General features: G+C 30.0%; 1 protein-coding gene across 2 annotated transcripts; it reads right to left on the reverse strand.

Moving 5' to 3' along the window:
* Positions 1-216: 216 nt before the first annotated feature.
* Positions 217-3,971, reverse strand: LOC149221018 (vesicle-associated protein 4-1-like). 2 transcript variants are annotated; one of them, XM_089384984.1, is made up of 8 exons: positions 3,698-3,971; positions 2,793-3,369; positions 2,254-2,324; positions 2,012-2,093; positions 1,730-1,842; positions 1,200-1,277; positions 958-1,080; positions 217-779 (listed from the first exon to the last, which is right to left on the reverse strand). In XM_089384984.1, the coding sequence occupies exons 2-8, from the start codon at positions 3,037-3,039 to the stop codon at positions 720-722; spliced, it is 774 nt and encodes a 257-aa protein (XP_089241110.1). In that variant the 5' UTR covers positions 3,040-3,369; positions 3,698-3,971; the 3' UTR covers positions 217-719. The 2 variants fall into 2 exon arrangements, with proteins under 2 accessions (XP_089241110.1, XP_089241109.1); XM_089384983.1 differs by having other exon boundaries at positions 2,793-3,402.
* Positions 3,972-14,378: the final 10,407 nt, after the last annotated feature.

The raw sequence follows: 14,378 nt of genomic DNA on the forward strand, positions 1-14,378 counted from the left end.
TAAAAGTTGGAGTTCAGAGCTCCCCATAGTTCAAGCAAAAGCAATTAGCTATCCATTAAACACAAAAATGCATCGTCTAGCATCGATTCCAAATTAGCTTATAAATCAAATGACTCGAGCTTTTTTCAACAAAAAAAGACTGGCAAGACACGGCATCTTTTCCAAATTGGCATCTTTTCCAAATTGGCTTCAAATAAAATGGTCTTAACAACTAAATTGAATTTGAAGAAATCAAGAATATATTCAATTCATGTCAAACAGTTGCAGAAAGAAATAGCGAGCCTACGTAGAGGCTCTGTCATCCGATCAAAACTGTCAAGGTTGATATCAACTCAATTTGACGACCGTCTCCTTCCTCTGAGATACAATTACTGAATGCGAATGCAGAGTCCTAACGTGCTTGGATGGAGTCGAATTGCATACCTCCAGAAGTATAAAAGCTAAAGAACAATAGTGGAGCAATGTTTAGTACAGTGGAATTAATACTTACAATAAATAGGAACCTCAGTTTGCAATGGCAAACTATATGTACAAGAAAGATTCTCCTCAAACAGCACTGCATATGTTGACAGATAGCAAAAGGATGTTGTACTGTGGCATCCATTTTACAATGTCCAAATTCATTTTCCCCTGTATGCTATTAAACCTCCAAAGAAAATAAGCATCAAAAGATTCCTAACAGAACAAACACGCTGTTCCCTCAGAAAAATCTAATATATTCACACAGAGTCTGCTCCTTCAGCTGCTTGTCTTGCCAGATATCTCTCTCTTCGTACCTTCTACAACATAGAAAGAATTTATTAACCTCTGAATAAATAACAGTTACATGAACTTCAAGAAACAATCTAAGGTACAGAGAATGAGCAGCACAACAAAGTCTCATTGAAAAATTACCGTCATTCAATCCGTGGAAAGAGCTTTGAAAGCAAATAATACTCAAAAGAACAAAATCCTTACCCATTCATCTAGGATGCCTTCTGTAGGACCAGGAGGTTTTGCAGCCTTGTCATCTACAGGATTCTTGCGTGCTTCGTTATCAGCTTCTGCTTCTGCTATACGCTTCTTCAATTTCTCCAGCTCCTTGTAGAAACAACCAACATTTCAGGGTTTTAGAGTGACAAAAATAAATGTAAAAACAATTTAATTTGAATGACCTGAATAAAAAATGAGCCCATCTTGTGAAAAGCCATAAATTATACCTTGGATGGGCGTTGTGGATCAAGAAATACAACACGCAATACTTTCTCCACTGCCAGTGACTCCTTATTCTCGTCAAACTTCAGATCAAGACAATGAATGTTTCAGTTTTGATGACAAAAGAATAAACATTTCATTTTCAGTGCCTTAAATCCACAGAAAGAACAAAATAATTATTATTTAACATATTCTACTTTTACAAAGGGATAAAACAGTGATCCAACTTCACAGATTCTAAGTACATCTTAGAAAATATCAAAATTATAATAATAATAAATGCCAAAACCACAGTTTACGTAAGCTTCTACCAATATTAAAAAATCTAGAATCCACACAAAAGAGCTATTCTTAAATCAATCAGAATAGGGCACTCAGAAAATTAAAGATAAAGAAATTTAATGAATGTCCCAGTCATGACAAGAATGGCTAATTATGGTTGAAAGGTATAGTAACAGTATGTTCCTGCTGAATCAAAAGGGTTGGAAGCAGTGGACATTGGTTCTCAGAGTTTCTAAAATAGTACTCCACTTACCAGTTCCGGAGTAAATTCAACGCCCTCTCTTACTTTCAAGCTCACAATTTTGAATTTATCCTTCGTCTTCTTCCTTTCCTGAGAGTTTTCTGGCTGCTCTACAAATTTTACAACTGCACCAAATTATCATCACTGTCAGAAAACCTCTTTTAGAAGCCACAGATAACATTCAAACATAGCATTGATTTAATTAAAAAAAGGGTACTGTTCAGATGCATGCTCCCAAGTACCAGCTCAGAAAGTAAAACTAAGTATTTCATAGCACCAGGACTTGTATTTTACCAGTTGTAGTTATGGACTCTTTTGGACCAAGGATACCATTTGGAGGTTTCATAAAACAGCTTTTGGGAGCATTTGTCTGGAACTGCAAGCATCATTCAAAAACATTTAGTAACAGAGCAAAACAATAGGCAACTTCCTTTGAATGAGATTTGGATGGATTGACAACGTATACATAACTTCCTAAATCCCATTGAACTCTTCTGGCATGATACGAAGCTTAACTTAAGGCTAATCATACTTACTTTAAAGGCTACAGACGATCTGCTGACATTCCTTATCTTCACAACGCTGGAAGCTTGCTTTCCAGGTTCATCTGTACAACGATAAAAATGGCTTCAGGTTTCAAGTCAAAATAAGAACTACAAGAAGACTACACGAGCTATCAATACGCGCCCCTAGTTTCGTGGGACTTAAAACCTAAGAAAGCAATCAGTTTCCCCTAATTCTCGTAAACTTCTTTTCAGATTTGGCAATGCTTGATCCGGTATCTATTAATGTAGCGTACACTTATTCTGAAAACGAAAATGATAGAAAAGAAAGAGCACTGATGCAAGTTAAAAAACATTGAATTTGAGTCCATTCCCGATCAAAATCGTCATTGATACTCGATCTTACTTACAGATCTCTTTTCTGTTTTTGATTCTAATAGTTAATGAACTTCTCGTGGTCTCCTGCCAACAAGCTACCTACCATGGATGGGAATAAAATGCATTGAACCACAAACATCGTTGTCGAATAAATTACTCCTATACAAATTGGGGTTTCATAAACCAAAACTTACACATGAAGAAGAGTTTTTTGTCTGGATCAAGTCGGAGGCGGCGCCTGGTTAACAGCGACGCTTTTGCAGATGCTAATAAAGATTGCCCATTCTGAACAGGGGGACGCCGAGTGCTGTGATTCTCAGATACATCCTGACGCCCTTCCGCAGGTTTTTTTTGCCACCACGGCAATGCACAGAGTCTGCACCCTGTTAAAGTTCCATTTTCCGAGCTCGGACTCGGACCAGACTCAACGGCAGCGGCCATGCTGAATGCGATCTACAAACTCTTGAGCTTTGAAACTCTTCCCTACCTTAAATTTCAGCTCGTGTACCACTTTGTAGCCAAACAGGTACTAAAAGATACAAATAAACACGCCGAGAATTCAAACCGCCGTGGATCATGCCTTGCACGGCTTTAGGCCTAACATTTCCAGTTTTATATGATACTCTCCACGAAACTCGTGATCCATTGTTTTAAAAAAATTCAGGCTAGTTGCTTCAACAATAACCGCTAAAAAGTCATGAACACGCTTGAAAATTGCTGTCCATATGCTCCTCGTGGATATTTGACCGTAAATCAATATTTCCCTAACCCCTAATAAGGACAAATTGATTTGCCTGTTTTTAACTTCAATTTCCAAGAAAAAAACGCCAGAAATTGGATTATTCAAAACAAATTTAGATTCAAAAATATTTTGTTTAGAAAGCGTGGCTCAAAATCACTTCGAAAATTTGCCAAACTAGTGAATTTTCACCATTATTTTCCTGTACATCTTCGAAACCTAAAAATTCGGCTTCAAACTTAAATTTGCAAATTCGGTAGACTCTGTGTTGGTAGAGCTAAATAATTCAGTCAAATCCACCATTGAACCTCAGAAAATTCAGTAAACACACCAAATCAGCCTTCTCGGGGCAGAACTCACCGTTTGACGCGATTAAAAACATCAAAGCGCACCAGCAAAGATGTCGAAGGGTTTCGCCGTATGAAATTTACACAGGAAATGTCGAGTTAACGAGTATATTGACTTGAAGAAGAACTGTCCCGGCTCCAAATCTTTAATTCCGGGCAAGAATCCGTGCCAATTTCCAGTTCTGAACCTCGCCTTGATTCAAGAAAACAGCTCAACTCTGATAACTCAGCGGACTTCAATGATATTCCAAACCATCATATTGGTTTTTCCACATAACAATCCACAATGTTTTAATATAAAATAAATAAATGTCTATGTTATAATATATAAATAAATAAATAAATAAATGTTTAAGTGGAGTCAACTCAAAAGCTTTTATTATCTCCCCCACCTGATTCCATTAGGCATATGCCCACTAAAAGTCGCCTTTAGCAAAAGGCGTTTAAAGGCTTTGTCTGTTCCCAGCCATATTTATCTTAGATTTGGTTGCCCCTAATTTAGCCTCTAATTTAGGGGGACTCGCGTATTTGTTTATCCTCCTTTTAGCGGACTCGCTTTCACAATCATTACCACCAATGCCATGTCTCCCCGCAATGACGTGTGGGAGTGAAAACCATTGAGGGGCGATAAGCTCTGGGTTTCCTCTGGTGGTTAGCAACTTGTGGTTTGTAAGTGATAGAAATAATTAAATGTTTTTCATTTCACTTTAATCGATAACATTCCCTTTAAAGGTGGATGTTTATACGTAACACGAGAATGTCCCAACTTTTGTGAACATTCTAGATCTTAACCCCTCAGCCCCATTCTATTTTAAATGCTCACTGAAATGATTGTGAGGTAGATTCTCCTAGTGGGAAATGTAGATGTATAACTGTAATGTATTTTTAATTATTATACAAATATTAGAACATTAATCAAACTTTGTGTTAATTTTTGTGTTAGTTGTTAAGAAAAATATATGTTTTTATATATGGGTAGGTAAAATAGATTGTGATAGGATGTTATGTTACGATATTTTATGATGTAAAGTTATCGGTTTTAAATTTTTTGGGTAAAAATTTAGCTAGATACAATCTCAAGTGATTTTGACAGTTTAGATACCTTTAAATCACTACTACTTAAACTACAAGTTAATCGTAGTACAAACATAGCTCAATATTCACAAAAACTTACAAGCAAAAAATATGTAACTTAAATATATTTTTGTTAAATTATTTTAAATACCATTGTTATGAATATTTGATATTTTAGCTTAAGGTGGGTAAAATAGATGGTGAGAGGATGTTATATTACAGTATTTGATGGTGTAAAGTTATAGATTTTAAATTTCCTGAATAAAAATCTAACCATATATAATCCCAGGTGATTTTGACAATTTAGATACCCTTAAATCACTGCTACTCAAACTACAAATTAATCGTGATAAAAACATAACTCAACATTAAAAAAACTTACAAATAAAAAATATATAGCTTAAATATATTTTTGTTAAATTATTTAAAATACTATTATTATCAATATAATTATCCTTTTATCAATTAAATATATATAAATAATATATAATAAATCAATCAATCATAAAATTTATGACTTTAAATATTTTAAAATATTTTTTATAAATTTAAAATTACTTATTTCTCCTCATTTTGAATATAAATTATTAAATAATTTTATATAAAAACAAATATCATATATTATTTGAATATATTTATATAAATAATATATATCATAATTATGAGTGATATACATCATGTTTTGCTTTTCAAAATAGTTTATACAACATTTTAAATACAATCTCCTCTCCCTTTTAACATGTCATGTCATCTCATCTTTTTCTACTTTATTTGTTATATGTTTTATTTTAAATAGTTGAATATGTCATGCCTGACATTTTTAGTTGATGTTTTATATAAAATGGTTAACAAGAAAAGTGATATATTGTGCAGATGTATAAGAATAAAATCTAATATTTTTTTAATTTAATTATTAAATATTTTTTTACTTTTAAGAAATTTTTTTATTTTATACTTAAGGGTTAATAAAGAGATATTTATGTTCTTAAAAATGTTATACATATGAGACAATTATTATTAGCAAAGTGACTCATTAATATTGTTCAAGGAAAAAAGGTAAACTTTCATATTTGCCATGTCTCTAGGTCTTAAGATCTTAACATGTTTCTTTATGTATAAAAAAGACAATCTTTTTCCCAATTAAAAGTAGTTTTGAATTTTATTCCAAAATTAAAAACAATTTCAACTAAATAATATTTATAAAAAAATCAATATCATTTGTAATTATTCTTTGACATAAAAAATGACATATTACTTAAATATATGTATGATTAATAAATAATCGGATTTAAGATATATAACATTTGGTTTCTTAGAATAATCTAGATCACTCTAAAATATTTTATTTCTTCTCATTTCCCTCTTAAATATGCTCTAAAATCTCATATCTTCTATTTTCCTTCTTAAAGCAGCTTTATTTCAAATATGAAAGGATTTTGACTTTCTAGTTGTGATCATTTTTCCTTTGTTACTTTATTAGAAATGTTTAACAAAAAAAAGTTAAGGTTGACCTAATATGCATGATTTATATTTAAAATATTATTGTGGTTAAATAAAGTTGCTTTTTTATTTTTTGTTTTTTAATTTATATATAAATAAGTGGAAAAAATTGTTATTAATAACTTTGAATAAATAAAAATTTATCATGTTTGATGTCATTATTATCATAATTTTTTTTCTACAGATGATGTCATCCTTATACCTTACACCATTTACAATATTCAAATTTCATGAAAAATAATTCACATAAATAAACAAATAATTTCAAAAAACATTAATTCCATAGCTTTCAATGTTTTCCTAAGATAGTAGATACCACCAAATTTTATAAATTATATGTATAGATATAGATATATATGGCATGTTGTTTATTGCATTGACATTTAGATATGTATCACATTTTTAAATTCCAAATCAATAAGGTTATGTTGCTTTAACCTTTTTGCAGAGAATGTGAGTATTCTCATCTTCTATATCATGATGTTTATTGTAAGATTAACCTTTTCCATAAAGTTGTGTGGTTGATTCTACGATATAAATATGAGATTTGGTAAGTAGAATTTTAATAAACAAAATGAATTTATTTTATATTTTAAGCTTTTACAATGTAGTATATCAATATTAAATATTTCTAGATTTAATATGTTTGAGAAGTTGACATTGACATTTCAAACTTACAATATGTAATTTATTTTTAAGATAAAAAAAATTAAAGTTAAGGAAAAAACAATATCAACAAAATGGACATGTGCTGAGACATATTATTCTCATTAGATCTAAAAAATAACCCCTCATTACCCTCTTATCACCTTCTTATCACTTGGATATTGTGTCAAATTATCACTTTCTTGTATGCATTGTATTTTCTCCGTGATTGTAACTTTGGTAAGTTATTGTAACATTCTCTCATTCTTTTAGCTAAATATTTCTATTGATATTCTTCATATATAATGCTACAAAGGTTATGACTATTTTGCACTCTTTTGTCTCGAGTATTAATAATTTTAAGCTATTCAATGTCTCTATTTTAATCTTAAATTTCTAGAAAAAATCCATAAAATACTCATGAATGAGAATGTTAAAAAATTCTAAAACATACTTTTTGGATTTATATATATAACCATTATTATTATATTTTTCTCCAAATTAAAAATATTTCTATCATCTATCTCAACTATCATAAATATTATCTCTTTTATCATCTTTGCTCTTAGTCTCATGCAATTTTATTTTTTAATCACAAAAATAATATTAATCATGTTCAAATATCACAAAATTAATATGCAAATCATTGAGAATTTTTTTTTAAACCTTATTCAAATTTTCAAAATTTAGATCATACTCAAAATATAAATTTATTAGACTGCATGATATGACTTCTGAAGCAGTTATGGAGTATACCTTCAAACTAATTTTGTTTGGCTAAGAGCTCATTTTCCTTGGACCTAAGGAAATAGGTTAACGACCCAAGAACCTGGCACGCCTCCTTTACAGACTACCAACGGATTATTTCAGGTGGTGTGATTTTCTTTAAATAACCATGATGAGTCACCCTGCATTCACTGTTAACAACTAGATATAACTTTCCTCACTGCTACTAAATTATAATAAATTTTCCCACATATAAAAAAATACTAAACTCCTATTAAAATCAAGTGGAAATCCAATTTGGTTCATATGACTTACTTCTTTACCTCAAATGTTAAAATCATTTCATGTGACTCAAATGAAGCAAGGTGATATTATATCTCTATTGGTAGACATTAATGATAAGTATGAGGTCATCCACCATAGAATGAATGGTAGGTCCCCAGAAGCATCCGATTTGGAGAGCGATGTGATGGCTGCACCTAATACTCATTATCTGTAAAGATTCGTACAATATTTTATCTTTCTGCTTTATTGTTTTATTCTGCTAAACATCTTGGCTCATATCAAAGATTAGAATGCCCCGACATATATATATATATATATAAATAAATAAATAACTTCTTTATATATTTGTTATTCGTTGTATAGATAAGTTCATAATATTTTTTATTATATTTAAATTTTGTATAAAACCATAGATGTAAAGTTAGAACCCATATTTTAATAATAAAAAAACAAGGCTTTAACAAACACGTGAAAATCGCCATTTTCCTCATTTAAATCATAATAAATTTTAATTTTCTCATTTAAATCATAATACACTTTAATCATGTACCTAAATAATTAACCCAAAAAAATTTAATAATTATATTGAAATTTAAAAATAAAATTAAAATAATTAAAAAAAATAAAAATGAAAATATTGATAAAATTCTGATAAATTTACTCTAAATTTCAAAATTTCAGAGTTGATGATGGGACTTACTATTTCAGAGTTAATAATAAAACTTACTTTTTTATTGTAAAAATATTTAATGAGCACACCTACTCGTATATATTGGATTTATAGAATTCTTTTATATTAGATATTATAGAATTCAAGTAAGATTTGAGAATAAAAGATAACTATTTGAATTTGAGGTTCAATGGATTCCAGCAAGCTAATGAAAATGATTCAATGCACTGAGTACAAAGTACGTGTGATAAGGTTTAGTATTTGTTTAATATTATTGTGTAATATTTAATTTTTTTATTGAAATTTTTTTATTAGGTAGAAATTTAACATTTAATATTATGATATAGGAGGTTATATTTTAGGATACATTATATTTAATAATAAATTTGATTATTAATGAATATATTAAAATATTTTAGAGAGTGTAGATTAAATGTATTATAAATTGAAATTTTTTTTGTCATTTAAATTAACAGGGAAGGAAATTAATATTTTAGTTTGAAATTTAATAACAATGATATTGAATGGGTGGAATTGTCATTCTTAAATATAAAATTACGTAATTTAATTGTAGCAGGGTATTTCTAGGATTTTGATTATAATGAAAATAACAATTTTGTTCATTAGAGACTAGAAGTCCCGACTTCTAGTCTCTAATGATCTACATATTCTACCTCAATCTGCATATGTTTTTTTTTTTTTGTATTTACATATAGCCTCTCTATACTATGTGAACCGTGATAGTTTATAGGACATATGTTGTATTTAGTTTTTTTGTCTCCCCATGCAGATCTTAGGAGCTTAAGTCTATTTTGACATATGGACTTTTTTAGACCATCTCTGATGTATCTACTATTTGGACTCTTATATCTCTCATATAATATAAAACTTTTTTCGTTCTGAAAGAAAAAAAAAAAAAAAAAATAATAATAATAATAATAATAATAAATAAATAAAATAAATAAATAAATATTTTTGTTGTTAGGAAATTACAATTTTGACAAAGATTGTATATTTGTATTCTAGTTATGATATATCTATGTTGAAAAGAAGATGTGATTTTTTAGATTTTTTCTATTACAAATATCATGTATTTCTTTAAGATTTAATTAAAAAGAATACATTTATTAAGTTATTAACATTTTATAAATGTGGATTTTTAATTATTTATATGGTTTTGTCAAATCTTGATCTTTGATGTTAAAAATGAATTTTTTCTTACATATATGAATTCAACACCGTAAAAAACTCCTTATAATTCAAACTCCTGATTCTAACCAATCCCTACCACAAATTAGACTAGAAAATATAACTCACTTCCAACTCTAAAATTTAAACTTTTGTGAAATCTTTTATTATAATTACTTTTTTCTTACATCTATGTTCTAAATTTATCTCAATTCACTAGCCATTTAACTTTTATGACTTAATTAATGATAACAATCGATGATGATGATGATAATAACAACAACAACAAACACTGAGATTTATTTTTTATACTTTGTATAGTGTTTTAAGTTCATAATAATTTTATAAAAACTATGATAAATAATATAATTTTAATAAGATAATGTAAACTTATATCCCTATAAATAAGAAATACTCAAAATTAAAGTAGTTGTAAATGAATTAGAGCCTACATAAGATCAATTACTATAAGGCCACAGTGCCTCCAACTATGAAAAATATGAGTTGAGTTTATGAATTATGTGAAGTTGTATAGAAGTATCAAGTTGGTTGTGATCCCATAATGGCAGAGCAAAATGCCGGGAAAAATTATAGGGTTGTGTAACTAAAGAGGTTGAGTGTAGCATATCATAGAATTATGAATATGTAAAGGAAAGGAAGAGGTTGAATGTAGTATATAATAGATTTATGAATCAGATTAAAATAATTAAAAGAGATATATGAAGTATTATTAATGTAGGTTTAAATTTATTTTTTTTGGGTATAAATTAATAAGTTATAAAAGTGACATGAATTAAAATCATGTAAAATATCATTAAAATTTTAAATTATAAAATTAGTTATAATAAAATTTAATTATATAACCTAATTAATGTAAAATATTGTAATGTCAAATAGTGTAACTATAGTATAATATTGTATAAATATTACTAATCAATTATATGATTATAACAATTTATAAAGGGAGTGCTTTCATATTTGATCTGTAAATTAAAATATGTGTAAGAATCATTTGTATATATATTATGATTCAAGGTAAAACATATTTAAGTATTATTTTGGTTTTATTCCATGTTGTTTGTTACTATGACTCAAATGAGAAAACACTAAACAAGAGATTCTCAACTATCAAGTGATCACATAGTTAGAATTCTACACAATGTGAACATGACTTTAATTAGATAACCCTTATTGGGGAAAAATCCAAAATTTGTTTTAACTTACATGGAAATGGAGAATTTCTTAAAAGTATAAGTTCTCTTTGTTTGTGATTTGCATTCATAGGGAGACATTGCAATTAATTTCATTCATGGATGGTGGGTTCAAAAGCTTTGTGGCTATAAGCTAGCTTCTCTCTCTACTTTCTAAAATCTTAGTTCATTTAACTATAATGACTAACCTCATCTCTTTGTGGTTCTACCTTAAGTTGAATAAGAATTCAAGAAATGATTACAACTCATTGGGGTGGTAGAGCTCGTTTTGCATCCTAATGATTAGGCACTCAACTACTCATAGATTTTTTGTCATAATTGTGTTCATTTATAGTTTTAAGAAAGAGAAATTGGCCCCACAAAACACCCTAATGTATTTCCATCTCCCCAAGTCTTCCAAGTTAATGATTTTCTAAATGGACTACATTAGGCCAAAACCTTAGTTAGATTTACCCAATGGGCGTTTTCCCTTCTCCTCCTTAGGTTCCGAGATAGAGTTATTTAATGTTTTTTTTGGAAGTAACAAATGATTTGTCATGGTGTTTCACATTTTATTAAGTTTGCATAAGCCTTCAATTTTCCTTAGATCTTGGATGCCCCCTTCTCTATTAGGTTTTAATCCTTGAACTTTGCATGTTGTTCCTTGTGCCACAAAATCTCCATGTTGTTTCCTTGGCCTAAAAAATAGTGCCAACACCTTGCTATCCATGAAATCTAATCCCTTACATAGTGGATGTCTTATTTAGTGCTTGATGTTCATGTTAACCGTTCTTTGCTTCTTATTGGGCTTTAGAGTGATTTGCCTTATCTCCAAGAAAAGTTTCCTTACAATTTTTGAGTATTTGTTTCCATGCAAATCACTCCTCTCTCCTTTTCTTAGTATCTAAACACTTAGTGTTTCCTCAAATACCATCTTGTTTTCTCACTTGCACTCTTTTTGGTAACACAAGTGATCCTCTCTTGATACTCATATTGCTCCCCTTTTGCTTCAAACTCAAGTGTTTAAATGAATTTCCTCTTTTGTCAAGTGCAAGCATACCTTTACCCATAAAGCACATATTCCTTCCCATATTCAAGAGATTAGGTGATGTAGGAGCATCAAAGTAAATCTAATATGTCGATATAAAGATTTTATGAAATGGAAGTGCCACAAAATGTGATAGTGCTCATAAATGTGAAAATGTTGTTGCAGAACATGATAGTGCTCATAAATGTGACAATGATTTTGTAGAACATAATAATGACTTATAAATGTGATAGTGTTATAGACTATGATAATAAATGTTGTAGAATAGAGCATGAGAGAAATAAAAAAGGTTAAAATACTTGAATGCATGTGTATGTGACAAGGGAGTCCAAAGGAAACATTGAAGAAAGAGCATGTTACTAGGTGGAAGCTAGAAGGTCATTGTCGAAGAGGAGTTTGTGATAGATGGATTCCTAGATGGAAATACAAAGACATAAATTGAATATGAAAGAGCATGAGCATTAGTAGTTGAAGAAACATGAGGAAACCATTTGGAAGTAGAAGGAAGATAGTTTATTAAAGGTAAATAAATACAACATCAAGAAGGTAAGAAGAGTAGCCAACAAAGAGAATAGAGGTGGATTGAAGAAGAAGAGATGGGATCATGAGAGTGATACAAGTTAATGGTTGAGGTTTCTATGGACTTGGATTTGGAAACTCAATGACTTATGTAAGTTAATGTGTGGCCATAGATCCATTGTGTTAATTCTATACACAAATGAATAAAAGAGTTCAAGTTTCTAGATCAAATATCTATGGATATGTGTGGATGAGTTGGTGTGGTTACATTGCTGTATAGTTCTATGTGCATTGTTGTAGCTTGAAATTATATTGCTTGGATGTTTGATGTTGTAGGGATGTTGAGTAGGTGTAATGGTTATTCCTATAGAGAACAATGACGTTGTGAATCCCTATCATTATGTATGTGTGTGTGTGTGTGTGTGTAGAACTATGAGTTAATTGTATCATTATTTTTGAGCTTGAGAATAGTACAACTAAAACAGTGAAGGGAGCCCTTCACATAAGACATTGAGAAAAAAGGGAGAAGAACTAAAGTATTGTGAAGACATAAAGGGCTCCCTTTTTGCACCATGCAAACATGTAAGACTTTGAAAAACAAAGGAGAAACACCAAAGTACTACTAAGACAGTGAAGGCAAACTACTACTGAGACAGTGAAGGGATCTCCTTTTGTGTATTTCCAGCCCATGGTGGCCATATCTTGCTATGTTAATAGCGCCCTTTGAATCAACATTTGAAAAGTATGATTGCGATATATTTTTTCTAAAATGACTGTGTTGATATGGGATGATTATGTAGTGTATTGAAGTTTCCTTTTAATTTTTTTGGTATGTATCTAAACATGATTGAATGATTGAATATGTGACAGTTTTCAAAACAAATTTTGTGCTTCTATAAATGTTGGATTCACAAATATACTAAGAGGTGTATTTGGGGGGAGTGAACTAGTATAATACATTTTTTACTTATTTAAACATTGAAGCACGATAAGACATCAATCACATAAGTAGAACAAAAAACACACGATAAACTTGGAAACCCTTACAAGAGAAAACCAAAAAACTTCTTTAAATGATGGTTCTTTATAGGCACCAACCTATTGTTAAAATAATTTGTAGGAACCAACCTACAAGAGACACCAATCCATTTTGCTGCTTTGTAGGAACCCACCTACATGAGACACCAATCACCTTTGAAATATGCTCTATAATATTTTCCTTCGGTCCTCTCTTTTTTCCTAAATTTTTTCAATCACTTCATAAATTATTGCTTTGAAACATGCACTTCCTTCAAATACCAACTTTTGAAATCCCATGTTGTATTAATTGTCTCTTTTCAGCCACATCTTTGTTAAAAACTACACTTTATTAATGTAATACCATATGGTTTGGCACTTCCTTCAGTCCCAACTTCTAAACCTATGTTCCTTCATGAAAACTATAGTATAGCCATGAGCTTCCTTAAGCCCCACCTTTCAAGACCAATATTTACAAAGTCGAGCACTTTATGCTGCCTGTAATCATGTTATAGTCTTAGTGCTTCCAACTATGCCTTTGAGTTTTGCTTGAGTTCTTATAGTAACAGAGCATCACCTTATAATGCCTTCATATATAGATGCTCCATTTGATCCAACCCTCCAAACTTGGAACTTACACATATAACTAAGTGTTATGTAAGATCTTAATGCTCTTTAAACTCTTGACACTTCCTTCAATCCAAATTTTCAAAATTTTAGTGCATATGTGCCATAGAACCACTTGATATGACCATAAACATGACCAGGTGATGTTATATCAATATATCAGTGAAATCCCCAAAATTTTTAGCTCTAAAATCACTTACAAAAC

The sequence above is a fragment of the Pinus tabuliformis genome, chromosome Q, assembly GCF_031772625.1.
Source record: "Pinus tabuliformis cultivar Carrire ecotype Pingquan chromosome Q, CPIR1, whole genome shotgun sequence".
NCBI classification, from domain to species: Eukaryota; Viridiplantae; Streptophyta; class Pinopsida; order Pinales; family Pinaceae; genus Pinus; species Pinus tabuliformis.

Excerpts from the sequence above, each read along its gene's own strand:
- LOC149221018 (XM_089384984.1), bottom strand. The coding sequence starts at position 3,039 with ATGGCCGCTGCCGTTGAGTCTGGTCCGAGTCCGAGCTCGGAAAATGGA. Across the intron at positions 1,081-1,199 it reads ATCCACAACGCCCATCCAAG|GAGCTGGAGAAATTGAAGAA; the intron begins GTATAATTTATG and ends TGTTTCTACAAG. Across the intron at positions 780-957 it reads AAGGCATCCTAGATGAATGG|AAGGTACGAAGAGAGAGATA; the intron begins GTAAGGATTTTG and ends TCTATGTTGTAG.